Source organism: Puma concolor, chromosome A2 (genome assembly GCF_028749965.1).
Source record: "Puma concolor isolate L17-30 chromosome A2, mPumCon1.1.hap2, whole genome shotgun sequence".
Classification (NCBI taxonomy): domain Eukaryota; kingdom Metazoa; phylum Chordata; class Mammalia; order Carnivora; family Felidae; genus Puma; species Puma concolor.
Window position 1 is genome coordinate 58,766,834 of NC_141668.1, and position 23,538 is coordinate 58,790,371.

The 23,538-nt window shown below is 36.0% G+C and overlaps 1 protein-coding gene across 13 annotated transcripts in view; it reads right to left on the reverse strand.

Moving 5' to 3' along the window:
• The window catches only part of HDAC9 (histone deacetylase 9), a 708,604-nt gene that overhangs the window by 196,469 nt on the left and 488,597 nt on the right, over positions 1 to 23,538 (reverse strand). For 3 of the 13 annotated variants that reach the window (XR_015246442.1, XM_086694836.1, XM_086694799.1), the window contains exons 4-7: positions 22,525 to 22,766; positions 17,367 to 17,532; positions 16,269 to 16,395; positions 13,642 to 13,763 (exon numbers count right to left, since the gene is read on the reverse strand). Coding sequence is in view for 12 of the 13 variants with exons in the window: in XM_086694836.1 (XP_086550962.1) it covers positions 13,642 to 13,763; positions 16,269 to 16,395; positions 17,367 to 17,532; positions 22,525 to 22,766 (657 nt within the window). In the remaining variant the exon portion in view is untranslated. The remainder of the gene's footprint in view (positions 1 to 13,641; positions 13,764 to 16,268; positions 16,396 to 17,366; positions 17,533 to 22,524; positions 22,767 to 23,538) is intronic. The other 10 variants (XM_086694877.1, XM_086694833.1, XM_086694841.1 and 7 more) reach the window with 5 other exon arrangements.

Consider the following 23,538-nt stretch of genomic DNA (forward strand, 5'->3'; position numbering starts at 1 on the left):
AACAAATTGGACAACCTAGAATAAATGGATAAATTCTTAGAAGCATCCAAAACTGAACCAGGAAAAAATAGAAAATTTGAACACACTGATTACTAGCAATGAAAGTTAATCGGTAATGAAAAAACTCCCAACAAACAACAGTCCAGGACTAGATGGCTTCACTGGTGAATTCCACCAGATGTTTAAGAGTTGATACCTACCCAAACTATTCCAAAAATATAGAAGAGGAAAGAAATCTTCCAAATTCAATCTGTGAGGCCAGAATTACCCTGATACCAAAACCAGACAAAGACACTACAAAAAAGAAAACTACAGGCCAATATCTCTGATGAACATAGATGCAAATATTGTCAAGAAAATATTAGCAAACTGAATCCAACAATACGTTAAAAATCACTCACCACGATCAAGTGGGATTTGTTCCAGGGATCCAAGGGTGGTTCAATATTTTCAAGTCAATCAACGTAATACATTACATTAATAAAAGAAAGGACAAGAACCATATGATCATCTCAATAAATGCAGAAAAAGCACTTGACAAAGCACAACATCCATTAATGATAAAAACTCTCAGCAAAGTAGGTCTAGAGGGAATATACTTCAACATAATAAAAGCCATCTATGAAAAACCCACAGCTAACATCATACTCAATGGTGAAAATGAGACCTCTTAGGGCATGAACAAGGAAAGGATGTCCACTTTCATCACTTCTACTCCACAGAGTACTGGAAGTCCACAGCAATCAGACACGAAAAAGAAATAAAAGGCATCAAAATTGATACGGAAGAAGTGAAATCTCGTACTATTTGCAGAAGGTATGACAGTAAAAACAAAGAGAGGGAGAGAGTGTTAATAGAATCAGAGCTGCCTTTTAGAAGGATAAATGCTGGTCAGAGTTTCATTCTCAGTCCAGATCATTTGAGAACAACTGTAAATTACATTAAAGCTTCCAGGGTGAACAAGTGAGGCAGTCTCCCTACCTACTTCCCCAATGCAATCTGTCTCTCTGTGAGAGTGATGTGTTGAGGGGTGGTACATAACTCAAGCGGTTCAAGTGAGTTAGTCTTTGGAATTTATCAGAACTACGTGGTGGAAAATGCTTGATTTGCTATTTTGTTAAGCAGCTAAGAGGTAGGACTAGGGCTGTACTAGCTTATCCTTGTCAGCATTTGGAGGGAGGATCTCATAACAACATATGATCACATTGAACTAACATCTAAACACATGGAGACTAGGCAAATTCAGTTAAAAGAATCCCTCCAAATCTCCTCCTCCTTTTTTTTTTTTTTTTTTAAGCTAAGCTACTTTGTATTGGTTTCTTGCTACTTAAAATTAAGAGTTCCAAAAAAGTATAATTCTGTTCTGACTTGGGTGATGTGATTTAAAAATGCTTCTAAGTCTGTGTCCAAACTCAGGGAGAAGAGTTTGCTCTGACTGATTAGTGATGTCTGCCCTGGGCACTGGAAGGATTTTGTAGTAACACTCAGGCCACATTTGTGCCTTCTTTGGTCTATACTCAAGCTGTCCTATATGGTAGTAAACAGCTACACATATATTTAAATTCAAATTTATTGAAAATTTTCAACAAAAACGTATCTCCTCAGGCATACTAGCCACATTTTGTTTAATGTCAAGTGGCTACACTTGTCTAGTGGCTACTGAGTTGGATAATACAGATATAGAACTTTTACACCATTATTTTCAAAGAACCACACAAATACAGCCATTGTAGGTAGTAAATGCTCTCTGAGAATTTCTTCTGTGTTACCTACTTAAAATGTATACATAATAAAATTAAAACAGACAATTCCAATTAAATATGCTGAATACTGAAAACTAAAGTGAGTATCTCAATGTCTTCTCTTATCTACATTCTTCAGGTGGTTTGCATCTTCCCTTTTACTCAAGAATGTTTATAATCTGGAAATGTAAAATAGTAGTTCCTCAAGAAGTAAGGTGGTCCTGGGGCGCCTGGGTGGCGCAGTCGGTTAAGCGTCCGACTTCAGCCAGGTCACGATCTCGCGGTCCGTGAGTTCGAGCCCCGCGTCAGGCTCTGGGCTGATGGCTCAGAGCCTGGAGCCTGTTTCCGATTCTGTGTCTCCCTCTCTCTCTGCCCCTCCCCCGTTCATGCTCTGTCTCTCTCTGTCCCAAAAATAAATAAACGTTGAAAAAAAAATTTTTTTAAAGAAGTAAGGTGGTCCAAATGCTATAATAAATTAATTTTCAATAAACCTTTCTGGAGCCTACTCTATGTGCCTTACTTACTCTGAAGATTGTAAGCTCATTAATGGCAAAAATCCTTTATTGTGTATATTGATTTCTTCACTCACTGAGAGATACAGCACAAAGTGTGGTTTTGTCAGATATGGAATAAAGATGTTACAAACACTCTCTTCAAGGACATATTTACCATCTAATTGGGGAGAACGAGATAAAAATATCAGTATGAAATATGATATCTAATAATTAACATGATTGCCAGCTTTTATAGCAAAAATTATGGTGAAATGGGAATATAGATAGTGAAAATATCAGAATGAAGGTCTTATAAAAAATGACTTTTGAATGTATCTTTTATATGGATAGGTATGGATGTATCTTTTATATAGAATATATAAATCTTGAGATAAAAATAAGAATCTCCAAAGCAAATAGTTTGGGAAACAAACTATTTATAAAAGGGGAGATCGGGAAACAAAAATACAGGTAACTTCTGGCTAGGTAAATTAAGGCCACTTGATGAAAAATTTAGAATGTCAGGATAAACTTTTATTACATGCTGCCTTAACACAAAGATGGGTTTTGAGCAAACAGATAATGGTTTCCTCCAGATTTCTTTCCCATAAAGGACACTTTAATTTCAAAAAACCCAGTGAGTGGCTGAACATTTAAAGAAAATATAATTGCAAACATTTCACCACTTATTTTCTGTCACATTTTAATTTATTTCATTAGATATGTCTAGAGATACATAAGTGCATATATTTGCATGGAATATTTTCCCCAGTGTTTCAAGTTATAAAATTGTGAATATTACAAATTAGGAGTCTTTTTTTTTCAATCATTCTTATGATTATACAGCAGATGGCTAAATGCTTTTAAAATCTTAATTATTATTTTTTGCCAATTTCTCATTCCAATCTTTTCTAAAATGTCCTGCCTGTTTCTAATTGAGCATTTTACGGGGAGTGAAAAATATGTCATTAGAGTTTGTTACAGTTAATTATAACGAATTTGAGACATAATTCTGTAAAAGCACCATCATTTCTTATTTATACGGTCTTCAAATTATTAACATTTTCTTATCTTACTCTCCATGAAACATGATAATATATTTCCTTTTGGACTTAGATACATCTTAGGAATCATTTGCTCCAAATCTTTTCCTTAAAAAATCTGAATCCAAATCATGAAATGCTATGTTTAAGGTCAGATATTAGTGACAGGATTAAGACCATAGTTCTAGATGCCTTTTACCATTCCACGTCTTCCGTAATTATACTATGTGGCTACTACTAACAACCCCTACCATGAATGTCATACCATCGTTCTCAGTAACTCATACAGGTAATATGTACTGAGACTGCTACGTATCAGTCACTGTGCTGGGCACTTTCATGCAATATCTTTATTGCTTATAATAATTCTGCAAGGCAAGTATTTTCCATATTTGACATTTGAGGCTCAGAGAAGTCCTCTAACTTTCCCATGGTCACATAGTTTGAAGTGGTAGCACTATGCTGTAATTCTCAGCCAGATCTAATTCCAAACCATAAGATTATTTGCCATGCTTTGTCCTTCTAGGGCATAATAGCTTTTTCATACTAGTTTCCCCCACAAACAAATACTTTGAGTTAGATTTTCAAAGTTCTTACAAGGTTGTTTAATTATCACACAATTTGCAATTGATTCTTGCTCTTGGCTCTAACTAGTTATCATCCATATTGCACATACAATCTGTGAGACCAGCTTCTTGTTTATTGAATTGTGAAACTTCAACCATTTTGTTCCTTGATTCTAACCTAACCACAACTAACTTTTGAATAAATAATTCTTAGGAACATTAATTTCTATGCTTTTTATAATTTTTAAATTAACAAATACATATAAATCTGTATTTTTTCTCTATCACAAGAAACGTTACTATTCTAAACCATTTATTTTTTAAGTAAATACTAGTAATTTATCAACTGCAGCATGCACAATCACTAAGAAAAAAATGCAAAAGCAAAAAAAAAAAAAAAAACACCCAACAAACATGGCTGGTTGAACTATGAAAATACTATCCATTAGATCCATTCAGATTTCAGACGTTTGTTTAAGAAATTAGCATTTTAGAATCAATGAAATAGTTTAAAATGGCTAACTTTTCATAATCAAAGTGATTAAATCTATCAAAAGGTCTGCTTTTAAAAAGTAAATTATCTATGTAGAATATTAAATCCTATTTTAAACAGGAACTAAATTTTCTAATTTTTGGAGGGCTATGGTTGGTTTTTCTTATCTTTTCATATCTATAGAGTTTGATATAATGAGAAAAGTCAGAAAAACACAGAAAAAAAATCCTTATAATTCCCAAATCGTGCTTACACGGTAGTTTAAACTCCGTTGCAACCCAATATTTCATCGAATTTATTTTCAAAGTACCAAAATCGATAGGGTGTTGGTTCCTATTAAGGAGATGACATACAGAAGAGGGGATAGAAGGAATTATCACAGAATATTTCATTAGGCAAAGACTTCAGCACAAAGTGTTGGATTCCTTCCACAATGTGATTTTAAAATTATTTCAGTCTATTCTGTCACAGTTTTAGCACATGGATTTGTTAGTCATGACCAAGCTGAGAAAGACAGTCAATCATTTATGTTAATCTTTAAAAAAATCTTTTATAATTAATTGGTAAGAATTCTATTGCTTAAATATAAATCTGTCACCTCGAAAAGTTGGAAAGCTATGTTTAAAAAATTTTTTTAAATATTTTACAGGTTTAAAAGTCAATGGTGGACTTCTGGTATTAACTCCGACACGTAAAGAGCTTAGAAATCTTCACTTCCATCCTCACCACAAGAAAAAAGGCTGAGCAAAGTAAAAATCAAAGTGGTTTTCTTAGATCCTTCAGAGAATAGAGGTCTCAGAGCAAACTGCTACCCTGAAATCTGGAGAGCCAGGAAAATACAGAAAATCACAGCTGAGATCAGTTTACTGGAAGCAGAAGCCACTGGAGCCAGTAACGGGTAGGAACATCTAAATGTAATTTTGATGAGTTGCTAGAGGCACAAATCGCTCAAGGCTAATATGGACTAACTCACTGGATGGGCTTAATCTCAGGGGGTTTTACACATAAGAACCAAAGCAGGTTCTCTAAGTGAAGATCAGTGAAAAGTCCCCTCCTATGTAAGCGAGGGCAAGGAGCAGGGATGGAAGAGAGGAGAAAAGTAACCATTTTGAAACATCCCTAGGGAAAAGGTAACAATTTAAAAATCTGTACATGAGAAAAACCTGCCCTGCAAGGGAAAATATTTTACCAGATCTTTACTTGACCTGGAGGGTAGAACAATAAGCCTTCTCCAGCACCTTCTAGCCTTTCTGTCTCACTTAAGCAGAAACAGTTCTGGAGGTCACGGATCACAGATTTAGGTCCACTAAAAAACTTAAGTTTAAGCATAAGATTATAGAATACTGATGTTCCCCAAGGTCTGACCACCACATCAATAGGGTTCCAACATAAAACAATGGATTATAACTAAGAGAGCTGTAAATGAGACTCCATTTATAAAGAAATTCTTAGGGAAATCCTAAGAAAGGGGAGGAAAACAAACAAAACCAGGAAACTCTGTCAACTACAGCTACAGTAAACATTAAAAGCAGTCAGTTCCAGCCAGATTAACATAAAATCCACACCAAAAACTTAACCACTCAATTTCTATTTTCTAATATCAGATCCAGCTTTCAACAGAAAATTACAAAGCATGCTAAAAAGCCAGAGAAAACACAGTCTAAAGAGATAAAGCAAACATCAGGCCAGACTCAGATAACATAATGATTTTGGAATTATCGGATAGAGAAAATAACTGAGTACTATGTGAAGGGCTCTAATGGAAAAAGTTGACCACATGCAAGAACATATGGGTAAATGTAAGCAGAGAGATGGAAACACTAAGAGAGAACGAAAAGGAAATGTTTGAAATCAAAAGCACAGAATGAATGCCTGTGATGAGCTCCTCAGTTGACTGGACATGGCTGAGGAAAGAATCAATGATCCCAAAGATATGTCAATAGAAGATTCCCAAGCTGAAAGACAAAGTAAAAAAAGAACACAATATCCTAGAACTCTGAGACAATTACAAAAGATATACTGTATGTATACTGGTAATCCCAAAATAGCAAGAAAGAACGGAACAGAAGAATATTTAAATAATGACTGAAATCCATTGAAAACTCTGTATAGGAATTTCAGGAAATGAGGATCAGTATAAATTCCAAAAGCTAAAGACCTACGAGTATCATATTCCAACTGCAGAAAACCAAAGACAAAAGAGTATCTTCAAAGAAAGCGGAGGACATTAGAAAGCAACCTGTCTAGAGAGTAACAAGGGTACAAATTGTATCAGATATCTGGTCAGAAACCATGCAAGTGATCAGAGTGTACTGAAATGTTTAAAGTGTTGCAAGAAAAATCCACAGCAATTTAGAATTCTCCCTCTGTCCCTCTCCCCTGCTCCCACTGTCCCTCCCTCCTTCTCTCTCAAGAAAAAACAAACAAATCCACAGAAGGTACAAAAAGAGGGGAAGATAAAAAAAAATAAATAAAGTAAGTATGATGATTAGAAAACAGTTACAAACGTGGTGGTAATAATCTAACGATATCAATAACCACTTTACTTTTTTTTTTTTTATTAGAGAGAGAAAGAGAGAGAGAGAGCAAGCATGAGCAGGGAAGAGGGGCAGAGGGAGAGAGACAGAGAATCCCAAGCAGGCTCCATGTATGGTGAGGTCTGGGGTCATGACCTGAGCAGAAATCAAGAGTCAGCACTCAACCTACTGAGCCACCCAGGCACCCCCAACCAGTAACCACTTTAAATATGAATGGTCTAATACACTAATTAAAAGAGACTGTCAGACTGGATTAAAAAAACAAAAAACAAAACAAAACATGGGAAACCTCGGTGGCTCAGTCAGTTGAGCATCTGACTTCAGCTCAAGTTATGATCTCATGGTTAATGAGTTCCAGCCCTGCATAGGGCTTGCTGCTGTCAGCACAGAGCCTGCTTAGGATCCTCTGTACCCCTCTCTCTCTGACCCTCACCCTCCCTTTCAAAAATAAGTGAATTTAAAAAAATAAAAAAAAAACCCCAACTATACATTGCCTATAAGAAAGTGATTTTAAAAATAAAGACACAGATAGGTTAAAAGTAAAGGGATAGAGAAAAATATGCCACGCTATCACTGGGAAATTACAAATTAAAACCAAAATGGGAAACCATCATAACCTATTAAAATGTTTAAAATCCAAAAAACTGAAACTGAAAATACCAAGTGCTGGTGAGTATGTGGATCAACAAGGACTCTGACCCACTGCTGGTGGGTATGCAAAATGGTACAGCCACTTTGGAAGACAGTTTGGAACTTTTTTTTTTCCACAAAACTAAACATAGTCTTCATAAGATCCAGCTGTCACACTCCAATGTGTTTACATAATTGGGTTCAAAACTTACATCACACAAAACCTACATGGGAATGTTTACAGATTTATTCATAAATGCTAAAATTCGGAAGGAACCGGGATGTCTTTCAATAGGTAAATGGATGTACAAACTGTGGTTCCTTTATACAGTACAATATTATTTAGCAATTAAAAGAAATAAGCTTACAAGGCACAGGAAGACATGAAGGGATCTTAAATGCATATTGCCAAGTCAAAGAAGCCAGTCTGGAAGGCTGCACACATTATTCTATACGGTTCCAACTATATGACATGCAGCAGAAGGCAAGGCTATAGAGACAGTAAAAATACCAGTGGTCACCAGGGGTTGGTCAGAGAGAGGGATGAATCCATGGAGCAGAGAGGATTTTTAGGGCAGTGCAACTATTCTGCATTATATTGTAATGATGGATACATGACATGACACTACAAGTGAGTCAAAATCTATAGAACTTTACAACACTAAGAGTAAACCTTCATGTAAATTTTGGACTACACTAATAATAATGTACCTAGTAGTTAATTAATTATACCAAATGAACCACACTAATGGAAGATGTAAGTAAGAGCAAATACTGGTGGTGGAGAGGAATAAATGACATGGAAACCCTCTGTACTATCTGCTCAGTTTTTCTGTAAATCTAAACTTAAAGTCTAATAATTTAAAAATAAAAGTCAGGGGCGCTTGGGTAGCTCAGATGGTTAAGCGTCTGACGTTTGGCTCAGGTCATGATCTCAGGGTTCATGAGTTCGAGCCCCATGTCGGGCTCTGTGTTGACAGCTCACAGCCTGGAGCCTGCTTCGGATTCTGTGTCTCCCTCTCTCTCTGCTCCTCCCCTGCTCGCACTCTGTCTCTCTCTCAAAAATAAATAAACTTTAAAATAAAATTAAAAAATAAATAAAAGTCAAGGGCAGAAACTAAAACTCGGTTGGGCCCCAGTGAACACAAAGCATCAATTGGTGTTCCTCCTATGGTAGGTGACAGAAACAATTTTGCTGCTATTTTCTGATACCATACTTGGCTCTGAAATGCCAGGCAGATACAAAACTGACAAAACCCTTTATTCCAATGTTGACATTAGTACTGCAAGTTGCACATAGCTTAGAAACAATGTTTGTCACTTTCTCCCCAGTTCCTTGTTTTATCAATTAATGTGGCAGAATGTCAGACCTTAAAAAGTCTTTCCTTAACAATAAGACATTTGGTTTTAACTTGATAAAAATACATGAAACTGAATTCCTTCTCAACTAGAAACATAAAATTAACTAAGCACTCCTTAAATCTTAGCTAAGATCCTAATCTCATTACATGCAATACTTAATGCAATTTCCAAAATAACTATATGAACCAAAAGCAATAATTACTCGCATTTTACAGATGACAGAGTCATAGGATAAAGAGGTTAAGTAAATTTCCTAAGATTGAGGATCTGCATTTTGAATGGGTAGGTGGATTCAAAGCCTGTTGTTACTGTGCCACATTGCTTTTTGATTCTGGGAAAACTGCTGTAACTTTATCACAAAAGAAATATCCCACTAATTTTAAGTGAGAATGACCACAACAATGGAATTAAGGCAGAGTGCTAAAGATATGTAAAAATAATCCAGTTTTTGTTGACCTGGAATAAGATTCTGAGTGACATTTTTACAAGCATAAGCACTATTTTAGTGCTATCTGTGCAGAAACGTGTGTGCATGCCCACATGTGCACATAAGCATGTGCTTGTGTATCATGAGAAAAACACAGAATTAGAAAGACAGAAGGGGGAAAAACTGATTTTAAAACATAATATTAAAAAAACCTCCTTGTATTAATTCTGGATTATAATAACTCGAATGGGTCACCAAGGTACCACAACAGAACTTCTAACTGCTATTCTGAGGGAGATTTATAAAGCTATATATCTCATCTCTGCCTTCTTTCCAACTTACTCAGTGTGGAAAATGACACCGGCCTTCCAAAGTCTGAACTTATGTTTGGACCCCTTCCATCCTTGAGTCTTACTCTAGTGTTGCTGACCATTAAAATGAATATTTCAGTGGGGCTGGAACAGCCCTATTAGCCCATGCCAAGCTTTATATGGCTTGCACGCTTTAAGAGGTCAATCTAGCCAACCAGTTCACTTTGTTCAAAAGTATTAAATAAATGGAATGACTGTAACATTCAAAGAAAGGCAAAGTTCACTAGGTAAGACCCCAATAATATAACGGAGCATAAAACTTCTAGAATTTTTTTACCATAATATTTTATGAAACATATGTACACACTCACTGGAAATAGAATCCAATTCAAATGGTTTTGAAGGTCAGTTCAAAGTCACCACATATGCAGTATCTTTGTGAGAAATATGTATTATTTCAAAAGCGTCTGGACCCAGAAGCTTCCTTTCTCTATTTTATAGTTTATTATCAGTCTAGAAGGGTACTACATTAGGGGAAAAAAGTCACCTAATACACTATAATATAATTTGCAGCCAAAACATAAAGTTCAGTAAAATATTATAAATTTCAGCATCAACAAATCCTTCTCTCGTGGAACAAAAAGAATCACAGAAGGTAATTCTAAAAGGAAGTGCTATTTTAAGTGTGGGTGATAAATATAAAAGTTGAAAACAATTACTTCATTCTCAACTTCACAACTAATTATGAAATCTTTCCTTGTTCACTGTGGTGAAAGGATCAAAAGACTCTCAATTTCTGTATTTACATGTGAATTACGAATGGGCCTGATTAGAGCCACCTATTTGTATTATTCTGATGTTTCCTAAATGCCCAAATTCTAAGAGCAGCTAGGATTCTCCTAAGGGGAAGGAAGTAAAGGTCTACTTTGCATGACAAAGGTCAGATTTCTGCAGACAAACGAAACTTCTGTGGGTGACTGTTCCTAGGTTATCACTGTCAGGCTGGGTCCTGGGAGGTCAAGAGAGGTTCCAAATTGTGCTCACTGCTTCAGGGATGCCCTTGGGGCCACTTTAATCATTTAAGATCATTAAAACTTTTCTTATTCTGGTTCCAGCTTTATCCCCTAAATCTCACTAACACATTCTGGCAATTCAGACCTGATGCAGGTTAAAAGGAAACTGAAGGTACTGCATTTAGTATTATACACAGATCGAAAAAGAGAACCCACTTATTTAACAACTTCTTTTAAATCCAAGATTGGGTTCAGTGAAATTCAAGTAGACCACAGAGGGTGATAATCAGGCCCCAGTAGAAAAACTTGACTCTATTATAGCTATCCTGGTATTTACACTATGTGATCGATGATGCCACGACTCTAGATCTCATTTAATATGATGTAGGTTTATGTGAAAATCATCTTAGTTTCCCCAATCATTACATATGTTTAATTATAATTACAGTAATAGTTTATTATTTACTTTTTTGGTAATAACTATTAAGCCATAAACATACAACAAATGCTGAAGTAAAAATTATTGCTTGACTATTTCAGTGCTCTTCCATTTAGTGAAAATATATGTCTAAACTTTCACACAATGGATTGATTATAGTTAGAAGAGTACTATTCTGCCTCTTTGTAATTAAGGAAGAGTATCTCTTAAGTATTTTAGATAATGTGTAGAAAACATCTGTATTTAATTATATCATACTTCTCTTAGATGATGGGAATTGAATAAAGAGATATTTTGAAACATCTATACAGATATAAAAGTATTAATGGCTATTCAAGAGTTTCATTGGTATAGTGCTTGAAAAAGTTTCATTTTACAAATCCTTGGCCTAATGCTTCATAAATGTCAGATTTTCAATATAAAAGGAGTCAACTTCAAATACCAGGCAAATACAGAAAATATAACACTAGCAAAGACAAAGGCTGTATCTTTTCACCATTATTACATATCACATAGACACAGTAAATGTCTTTCGTATTAGTACAGATTTGAATAAAATTTTGTAACATACACACTGAGCAGGATTTCTCTTTGAATTCTGTTGTGGACTGAGAATTCTTACAAGAATAAATTAACAGCTTGCTAGTCATTCCTCACAGAGGAAAAAAATCCTAAACTGTTCTCATGGAAACTGGGACACAAAGTGTGGGTTTTTAGTACTTGTTCTGAAGTATTGAAAAAGATCAGATTTTCTTTCTGGATGCTTTACTGGCTCCAAATGCCACTTCTTTTCAAAGTCAGTGTCAGTTCTGCAGTCAGTTTTCAGTCTCCCAGTGGTAAGAATATATTCAAAGGCTGTGTGCACAGCAGGGTAGAAGTCTTTCTCCATGAATGTAACTGTATCACTCATCAGTAACCTCCTGCCGTAAGGGGACTTATGTTTTCTTTCCTTTTAGTGACTCCTTGGGCTCTTGAATGCCAGTCACTGCCCTGAGACCTGGGGCAGTATTCACATAATCTCTGTCAATAGTTCCTACACATGTCACTGGTGCAACTAAATGTCAAGACAGCAGATCAAAGTCTGCACATTCTAAAACTCATGTCCTTTATGGATCAATTTTCATAAACTATACTCTATGTTTTAGAAATACGTGGAGGCTCAGTCTTTGCTTTCTTCCTTTTATCCCAGAGAAGTTTATTTACATGAAAGGCAATCTGATTTGTACATAATAGGGTGAAATTCTGATGTAATACATAAAACTCATTCTTCCCTTTGCATAGCCTTCTTGAGGTATTTTACTTCTTGAAGCATTTTACTCTACCTATTGTCTTATAGTAGAAATGCAAAACTCTGTGAGCTATTAAAATTAAAAGGCATGGGTTGCTTTCCAATACTTCACTGATCTACCCCAGTACCTGGTACATTAGATGGTAGGTAATAAATTCTTACTTATGATGGATTTATTTTTAAATCTTCATTACGCTATAGGTAAATTATGACAGAATATAGCTTTAGCGTGTGTTTTTACAATCTATATCCATTTTAATTATTCAAGGTTGCTTGGGAAAATGAATATAATTATTTGAAATCATTTCCACTCTCTAGGTTTCATATACAAATTACATACATCTACACTTCTTAAGAAGACCTGAGTAAAATACGATAGACAAAACTATTTTCTCTGAGTACCTTTTCAGGTTATTTCTGGATACAAAAATTTTTAAGTTTAGAACTTTCTCTAAGAAAACATAACGTTTAGAATAGAATGTACACAAATGCTATTTATGCTTATATCTAGCTAAAGTCTAAATATATTTATTACAGGGGTAAGAGCATGTAACAAATTAAATAAGCACATATCAGAGGGCTGAAAAAAGAGAAGACAAGAAAACAAATACAAGCCTTAGAGCCAGAGGCATTTTACTAAACTCCAAATAGAAGCTTCATTGTCCAAGTTCTCCTAAGCAAGTTTTTATATAATTACATGAGAGTATTAGGTACAAACCATCACTCCGAGTTCTCTTATAATCTGGGAGACGTTAGGCAAGTCACTTACTCAGAAGGTAGGTAGCCTTGGCCTTATATGTTTTCACCACTCAAACAATTAAAATTTACGGATTTTAAAATGTGTGATGAAAAGAAAGTTTATTATTCCCATTTTTGTAGTAAATGGTTGAGGGTCAAGAAAAATTTAGGTAAATGGAGGAAATTACAGAGGTCCTCATTGGTGGAGATTTAAATTTTCTAAGAAACCAAATTTCTACTTTCCCTAATTCTAATCTTTGTTGCTAATAAGACAATAATTTGTTTATAATCCAAACATGATGAACTTTTAAATTTGAAAAGGTACTTTGATTATATATACTGCATCAACTGATGTTGAAACTGGTGTGTGTGTGTGTGTGTGTGTGTGTGTGTGTGTGTGTGTGTATGCACACATGCACATATTTGTTTATGCTAAGGGCAGGGGTGGAGAGGGTGTGATAGTTATGATTCAAACCCTTTGACCCTTTCCTCTAGAGGCAAAATTAAATTACAGGTATGTCATGGAAGAGCAAGTGGAGTCTTGCTAAACCAACTTACCAGTTTTTCGAAGGGGGAAATCATCCTTTGCATCTTGTGCTCCTGGTAATGTGTATTTGTAAGATGGAGATGTTCCACTCAGGGGTGGAGAGCTTTGATCCAGTGACGTGTGGTGGGCAGCCCTACAAAAGAAAAAGAGGGCTCACCATTTGCTCTGGAGTTTTTACTGCATGTTGGCCAGCAATAATCAGTTGCACATGCTGTGCACGTGTCTCAGCTGTGTTTATGTTCTTTCTTTTTAGTGTGTACAAACCACAGCCTCATGTAACCAAGTTCACTTTGGCAGAGTGGTATAGCATGCTGCAGGATTCCCAAGAATGACCACGGCGTGTGTGATCACACACTTACACGGAAGTTTGCTTCACTAAAAGAGAATTTACCAAAAGCCTGAGTTTTGATAATCTGAGATTCCTGTGCACGTTTTGTTAACAGCCATACTAGTAACGAAGTCATCAGTCAAATCCTTTTTAGTCAACAAGGTAGAATAACCAAAGTAAAAGTAAATATATAGAAGGAACTCATTTTCGAAAACTGCTAGGTAATATATGAAAGTACATGAGGGTGATGTTTCTACTACAGAGATAGTACAGTGTCAACGGCCTCAGGTCTCCTGATTTCTGCAGCACTTACAAGGTAAAGATTGGCAATCGCATATTTCTTCAACATGAAAATGATTTTTAAAAATGTTTTCTCTTCCCTGCACAAATATAGTGAAAGAGTTGTACTGCACCACTGGAGAAGAGTTTCCAGGACTGAACATTGTGTATCCAGTGGATATAACACCCATGATTATCATATACAAAGAAACCAATGAACAGGGCAGGGTTCTGCCAGTATTATCTATTTGAATCACGTATTCTCAAGAATTAACTGGCTTAAGGGCACTTCATCTAGCCATAGTGAGCAAAAAGCATTAAATTCTGATTCCATAAATTAATGATTTACAGTGTCTGGAGTTGGGCCCTATTGAAGTTCAGTATAAAAAGGGACTGCTAACTGATATTTGACAGTCATATTTAATATACCCAAGGGACAGCTAAAGAATTTTCAGCTGACACGTTGTTTGTACATAGTTGTTTCCCATTTAAAAAAGGTATTATCTCTTCTTAAAATGAGCTGTAACTTAGAAGGAATATGAATTAGTTATAAATTATGTATGTAATTTTAAGTAATAAAATGGTATTTATTTCTAAATACTTTGGGCTGTTAACTGAACATCTGAAAATTTTCTTCAGGGACTGGCTTCTCAAGTCAACTGACATGCCTGATGGAAATTACGTAAACCATTAAAAAGTATTCATACAGTACTCTACTCTGCAATCTGCCTCAGTTACCTTTTTTTTTTTTTTTTGAGAAAAGCAGATACTTATTAAATAGAATCAGAAGGATAATAACTTTTTCAATAGAACTCCTGGGATGCTTCCAGTTTCAATATAGGGTAATCAAGTATTTACTTCCTTATCCTCGATGATGTGAGGGATCACAAAAAATTCAAGTGTAAAATCTGATAGTCAATCAGCAAACACATAAAATGAGAGCAATGATATCTATTAGCCTGTTATCCAAATATGCTTTATCTATCACTGTTTGTCCTGATTTTTTTTTTTAAATTTTTTTTTCAACGTTTTTATTTATTTTTGGGACAGAGAGAGACAGAGCATGAACGGGGGAGGGGCAGAGAGAGAGAGGGAGACACAGAATCAGAAACAGGCTCCAGGCTCCGAGCCATCAGCCCAGAGCCCGACGCGGGGCTCGAACTCACGGACCGCGAGATCGTGACCTGGCTGAAGCCGGACGCTTAACCGACTGCGCCACCCAGGCGCCCGTTTGTCCTGATTTTAAAAAGCACCACATCCTTCATATTTTACTGAAAGGAGAACTATGTATTTCATAGTGGCTTTTCCCTGGACTCAGGGAAACACGGATCCATAAATCTGTAATACCATAATGCATTATGTTGTCAGCTTGTGTATCAGAAGCCAGGGTACTCATTTTACAGTGCAGCAAAAAATGAAGTCAGATGGACAGGCGTAAACTAGTCACTGAAGACTTAGCTTTACTTAGTTGCCTTCGTTCTCATTCTTTCCCTTCCCTCCCTTGTCTTCCTGCCTTTTTTTTTTTTTTTTTTTTTTTTTTTTTTTTTAAGTCGCAAAGCTTCTGGTCTTTTAAAAATAGCTCAGATCTCCACCTCCTATCGAGCCAAGTAAAATAAAGTCTCAACCTGCCAAATCCTCAGAAATTATTGTAAAGATATCAGATGCACCATCTGAGAATAGAAAAATGCAAACTAGGAACTAATTTCTATGCCCCACCCCACATTTCTGTTACTCATTCACCAAAAAACATATCTACTTCCTTGCCCTCAAGATGATACTTGCTAACATTCATGAAGCACTGCTCTCTGTGGCATAGTTTACCACATTATTTCACAGGACCTTTCCAGCAACCCGAGAAGGCAGGTATTATTATTATTATAGTCTTTTTACAGAGAAGGACAAGAATTCAAGGAGCTTGACCACAGCCACATAGCTGAGAACGGCAGACCTCGGTTTTGTGCCCAGGCTGGCTGAACACAGAACCTATGTTCTTGACCCATGGGAATGAAAAAGGCCAAACACTGAACATACGTGTACCAGAGCTTGGGATGGCGGCTCACGGAATGATTTTTTCCATTAGTTGGAGTGTCTTTTGTTGCTGATTTACTCAACAGGAATTCTTGAAGCTTCTGCTTTACTTCTGTACTTGCCACTGCTCCTGAAACATACACATACAGAAATAGATGTTGACTTGGGGCTTTGTCCTTCCATGTCTCTGGAGTATTTAGCAAAAATTAGGAAGTAACACCACTGGTCACTGCATGTGAAGTTTTCCTATTAAAAGAAGAAACCAGAGTCTAAAAACAGGCTTTTGGAAATGGCACAGTAATGTTTTGTAACTGCTGCTCAAAACGCCAATTTTCAAAGGAGCTTTGATGATTTCTTTAATTGCTTCTGCAGAAAGGGGAGTCCCAGAATTAACACTAATTTTTTCCTAAACTTAAAAAAATGAGGACTAAAACCCTGCCTTTTAAAAATCAAGACTCTTGGGGGACAATATAAATGACAACACAATACACTGACCTCTCCTGAACTGCTAGTTGGAAACACTAACATTTTAAAAACCTCTTTTGAGCATTAAACAAATAACTACTGCTGACTGTTCCAGTTCTAGTCATCTGATTTTAAACCTTGCTACATCCTGATTTTGAACTGACCTCAGATAGGGGAATTATTTGGATCTGTCTCCCTCTTGTGGATAGTTTTTTTAAACAAACGTTCTGCCTTAAATCTTCCCAAAGTCTGGGTACTCAAAAACTAAATGGAGGCAAGGCTTGACTTACAGAGAACAATTAATTATAACTTGAGCGGGAGGAAGGCATAGTGAGGAAATGTGAAAGTAAGTTTATTATAAAACAATATGGCATAGCTAGATCGCTTGACTAGAACCTTGTTTTTAAGCCTCAAAAACAACAGAAATAAGCATCTTTGCCAAACAATGCTCTGTTTACTTCCTCTGCAGACTGAAGGCAGAAAGATAATATGTGAATGTCAAAGCTTTACATTTGAGTCCGTAATTCATTCTTTTAATTAAATGCAAACAGTTTTGACAAGTTTAATGCCACTCTTTATCAGGCTTCTTTCTGAATGACAATCAGCTAAACATGAGGGAAGAGATTCGTTTTTTACCCTGGTGCCTCTTACTTTCTCGTCCTCTATCTTTGCCTCTGAGAGGAGGAAGCTGTTGTTCTCTGCGATGCCTCTCTACTTCCTGTTCTTGCCTCTGCTGCTCCAGTTTCTGCTCCTTTTCTAGGAGTTCTTGTTGCTGTTTTATGGCTAGAAGTTCCTGTTGCAACTTGCGAGAAGAGAAAGACATGAGAGTGTGCAGTTTCTTTAGGCGTTACAGTCATCACTGACCAAAATCAAACTGTTAGGAGCTTCTGGAGTTTGTTTCCGTTTAGTTTACATTTTTACTCACTTTTTCGGTAGATGACTGAAATCTAACGACAAACAACTAATGCCATAGATGGTCTTAATGTCATATAAGCAAGTTTTTAGGTAGCTTCAGTTCCTGGGCCGCCCCACCAAAACTCGTTACCAAATTCACTGTAATCTTTAGTTCTATGAGTAGCTTTCCTTTGTACAACTGAAACATATGAAAACAGGCAAAGACAGAAATGGCCCAGAAGTCTGTTTTACCACGTCTCTCACATTATAAATAAACAACGGAAATCTTCATTTCTTATCCTGAGAAATAGTATGAAAATAATCAAATCTAAGGAATGGTGAGAAATAAATTAATTTGGGAGAAGTCTACCTAAAACAGAATGGATGTTAAAAATTCCTAAACCTTACAGAGAAGGTTCTCAGATTAATGTAATCTATACATCCAAAATAGGCTTTGTTCTCAAAGCAGCAAACGTTCATTCATTCATCCAGCAGGCAAAAACATTCAGAATAGAGAGAGTGGTCAAAATGAAGTCACTTCCATTAAACTACTATCTGGTTGTCTGAATCCCTTGAATTCACTTCCAAACAAAGAAGAACATGAATATGAAGGCTTCTTAAAAACTGTATGGAGATGTCAGTTTTCTCTCAGGCAGAGAAAATGAATAACAGTAAATGTGCTCACTGACGAATACCTAAAGACGAGGAGTTCTACCCAGACTCTGATATTACCAGATAAGAAATCTAGACACCTTATTAAACTACTTAAAGCCCTGGGTCCTCATATGTCAGAAAAACAATCTCTTTCACACATCATGCTCACAATGCATATGGAATTTACTGGGTAAGTTTGAACGACACTAATTTTAATGATTATTACTATATTTAGATCTCAGTCCTAATGAAGTTAGCATAATTTGCTGTTTTAGGTATCTATCTAATATAAGTCTGAAATTTTTGTTGAAAAGTAAGAGAACAAAACCAAAAAGCTTTGTGGAATGGCATGAGAGTTACTCTGAAGCAAAAGGAAGCCAACTTTGTATGTAGACCATAATAGCGTCACCTCTCTCAGAAGGATATGGTTACAAGCATTTCTGGTTACTCTTCATATTAAAATCTTCGCCATTTTGGCTTTGAGATACCAGTCCCTTATTGGATGTTTCTACATACTCCATTTTAAAGGAAAAGTTTATAACTTCACTTAAACTATGCCTTGAATATTAATTCTTTTAAAAAATTTTTTAATGTTTATTTATTTTTGAGACAGAGTGTGAGCAGGGGAGGGATGGAGAGAGAAGGAGACACAGAATCCGAAGCAGGCTCCAAGCTATAAGCTGTCAGCAGAGAGCCCAATGCAGGGCTGGAACTCATGGACCACGAGATCATGACTTGAGCAGAAGTTGAACACCTGACCGACTTAGCCCCCCAGGCACTCCTAAATATTAACTCTTTACAGCTATTGGGAGTGGTCAAATTGATTCATTGCTTCAACCAAAGCTCCAGTGAAATTGAAATTTAATCTATTTTAGAAAACTAGAAAAATCACACAATTTAATCTCCATAGCTACTATTCATTATTGAAGACTGCAGGAATGATATTGAAAAAAAAGAGAAGGAAATAAAACATCAACCCCCAGTTTCAGATGTTCTGGAATGATACAGGACACAGAGAGGATGATGTGGTAGTTTTGATGGCAGACCAGGCAAGGCTAAAAATCCTGGAACAACCATTTACTGGCTGTGTGTCCTTCGGCAAGTTACAGTATTTCTGTCTCAGCTTATGTGGGTTGAAAAATGGGATAACAACATCTAACTCAAGAGATGTTGATGACAGAAGCCAAAGATTGATGCTAATAAAAGCCTCGTGTACTATGTGTTCCTCATAAACATAAAATCCAAATGAAAGTTAAAAGCGCCGATTCTTATCCTTTCCCATGAAAGAGTAAATTAAAATTTAAAAAGTTAAAGGCTAAAAAAAAAAATAAATAAAAAAATAAAAAAAAAAATAAAATAAAAAGTTAAAGGCTTCCTAAACTCGAAAGGAAATTTAAATTAGGTCTTTAGTTTCTGAGAAAACGACTTACTACTTTAGAAAATCACTTTAAAAGGTAAATTTTCCTTTTGGCTATCTCAGAATCTTTTTCCTGTCAAGAGCCTCCTCTTTTCCTCTATTTTCCAGATGTCAGTAAACTGACTATACTACTTTCAGCTAAAGTAACAATCAGTTACTTACTTGCTACTATTGACTTGTGAGCAAAATGAAAAAATACATTACTTCAAAAACTTTCCTATGGCTCTTTACAACTACAAAATGCATCAAATATAAGTGAAAAGAAGTATTTAAAGCAGCAACTTATTATTATTGCCCTGTATTCAGTGCAACGTGAGTCAGGTACCACAGTAAAATGAACTATACAGTTACCTTAAAAAGCATGGCGAAGGGCACCTGGCTGGCTCAGCTGGTAGAGAATGCGACTCTTGATCTCAGGGCTGTTGAGTTCAAGCCCCACATTTGGGGTAGAGATTATTTAATGAATAAAAGTTTAAAAAAATCCTTCACAAAAAGTATGGTGAAGAATATAAATCTTATTCATTCATCACTGTCATCCTAACATGGCAAGAATGAATGGAGAAGGAAATCTAAACACCAATGTTCCAAATATTTTTCAAGTCAAATAGTAATGCTTTAAAGTCATTCAAAAATAATCCTGTAAACTAAATTAAGGTTTCCTATTCTACTCAATACAGTTATGAGCTACTGTTTCCACATGAGACCCAAAACAAAATCCCCACTCTTAATTTAGGGTATCTTATAGATCGATAAATTGCAAGAGTTCTTTTAAAAATTTTTTTAATGTTTATTTCTGAGAGAGAGAGAGAGAGAGAAAGAGAGAGAGAGAGACAGAGTGTGAGGAGGAGAGGGGCAGACAGAGAGGGAGACACAGAATCTGAAGCAGGCTCCAGGCTCTGTCAGCGCAGAGCCTGACGCAGGGCTTTAACCCACAAACCATGAGATCATGACAAATGCAGAAGTTGGACACGTAACTGACTGAGCCACCCAGGTGCCCCTAGAGTTCTTTTAGTAAAGTTCACTAGTAAAAGAAAAAAAATCATGACATTTTATACCAGATGTCAAAGGCTTTTTTGGAATATAAGATACAATAGGCTTTCCAGACTAAGGAAATATCTTAAAAAACAAAGAACACAAGGAAGAAGGTAGAACTTTTACCTTCTCAGATACTAATATTAATGTGGTAAAATTATATAACATCAACACAGATTAATTATCTATATTAATCTGACATAAATATGCTGTATCCAATATGCAAGTGAGTAATAGATCAAGCGTCTTGTACAATATTATAAATATGATAGAATGTGTAATTTATTGTATTAGTAAATTAACATGTGTTTAAATCATTTTGAAGGATGTACATAATTAATTATGACAGTAATATAAAGTAGCAAATATTTATAATAAAATTCCATTTTATTATTTATTCCATAAAAATGGAATTTTATTATAAATATTTGCTACTTTATATTACTGTCATAATAAATTAAAACTAAACATGTACTTAATCAGAACAAAATAGCCTTGTTTTAAATGTCTCTGTCAAGAATTTGAAACACTTCACAAATAAAGTTAAAGTAACATTTATCTCAAAGATACAAGAAGAAATAGATACATAGATACATGTAAAATGACAACAAAATAGTCCATCATAAAATATTCTGGGACATAGACATATTTCTCCAAGAATAATTTAAACAACTTGGGTCTCAAACTGTCAACTACATCCAAAATTCTTTTAATAAATTTTTATCTGTGGTCTATTGAACTTATATAAAAAATGTTGAAAATATTTGCCCAGGTTTCTTCAAATATAATTCTACTGAGCTTTTTCTGTCATTATTTTGAATGAATATTATAGGGTCTTCTTCGTAGGGAAAATACTCAGAACATCTACTTATAGGGGGGTGGTTGGGAGGATGGGGGAAAATAGCTGTTGGGGGTCAAGGAGTGCATGTGCTGTCATGAGCACTGGGTGATGTATGGAAGTGTTGAATCACTATATTGTACACCTAATACCAATATTACACTGTATGTTAACTACCTGGAATTTACATAAAAGCTTAAAAAAAAAAAAGAATATCCGCTTATAGACGAAAAAAACCCAAAATAACACAAGTCTCTCTCTTCACATAAAGTGACTAATTTATCCTTTCTGATAAACAGATTATGCAGATTCTTTAAAGGTATAAAATGAAGGGGCGCCTCAGTGGGTCAGTCGGTTGAGCATCCAACTCTTGATTTTGGCTCAGGTCATGATCCTAGGGTCATGGGATTGAGCTCCTCTGTGCTGAGCATGGAGCTTGCTTGAGATTCTCTCTCTTTCTCCCTTTGTCCTTCTCACCCACTCACTCATGTGCTCTTTCTCAAAAATAAATAAATAAATAAATAAATAAATAAATAAATAAATAAATACACACACACACACACACACACACACACACACACACACACACACACACTGGATCTTCCCAGGGTCATTCATGATTCTTCTTTTCTTCTTGGCGGAGAATAGATAAGTGGGGCAAATGAACAAAATCACATACCAGAGAATAAACAGAAGGTAAGAATCACTATTTCCCACCATTGATGCTGTAAACTAATGGATGAGAGTAGTGGAGGCCCTTCCAAGAAGCAAAGCAGGTTTTTCATCAACACTCTTACTACTTACCCAAGGTTTTCACCAGTAAAATCACAATTTCCTCCAAGCCATACCTCCATGTCTTAAACATTCCTCCTCTCCCCACCCCAGTGCTCCTTCTTATGCTCATGTCATGCTGCAGGCTTCTGGAGTGAAAAGGTCAGAGGCAAAGAAACATTTGCTACCTTGATGTGCTCCTGAAGCTGAGCCTGGTGCTGCCGTGTCAAGTTCTCATGCTGTTTCTGAAACTCTGCAATCAGGAGTTGCTTCTGGATTTGCTGCTGTTGCTGGATAAGGAGTAATTCTTGCTGCAGTTGCTTTTCGCGGACAACAGGATCCACCACAGGCATCATCATCCTGAGGTCTGTCCTCAGGTCTAAAGGTGAGATGGGCTCCAGGCCCACAGGAACCTCTGATTTCACATCCACTAGAGAAACAGGGGGAAAAAAGGGGCGGGGGTAGGGGGCATGACAGAGGATAAGAAATTAGCACAGTGACTTGGAAACAAACAAAAAATAAAAGAGATTATACCCTACAACAAACTTTAGGTCAACTACTGTAGTCATTTTTTACGACGATGATAAAAAGTCTTTTGTATATTAGTTTTGATAAAAAATGGACCCTATGCTCATTTTCAACCACCAATACCCCTTCATGAATCTTCTAAATTTCTCTTTTCAAGGAGATGAATCAAAACAAAACAAAACACCAAAAAGATGAATCTAATCATTTACTGGTTTATAAGTCATTCATAAAACCTATTCTACTTGATCAGTTATGCAAGTCAGGTAAACTTAGGACAAAAAAATGCAACTCTGTTGAGAAGATGCCAGGTTTTAACACAGAAGTATCACAACTCAATTTCTACACTTGCAAACATTTTGGTTTGTAATTAGAATCAGAAGATATATTCTAAGATACACTCCTTAAGAATTAAGGAATTCCTGGGGTGCCTGGTTGGCTCAGTCAGTTTAGCTTCCTACTCTTGATTTTGGCTCAGGTCATGATCTCACGTTCATGAAATCAAGCCCTGCTTCAGGCATGTGCTAGCCATAGAGCTTGCTTAAGATTCTCTCTCTCCCTGTCTCTCTGCCCCTTTCCCCTACTTGTGCTCTTTCTCTCCCAAATAAATAAATAAATAAACAAACAAACAAATAAAGGAATTCCTTAAGAATTAAAGCTTTTTAGCAAGGTATCTG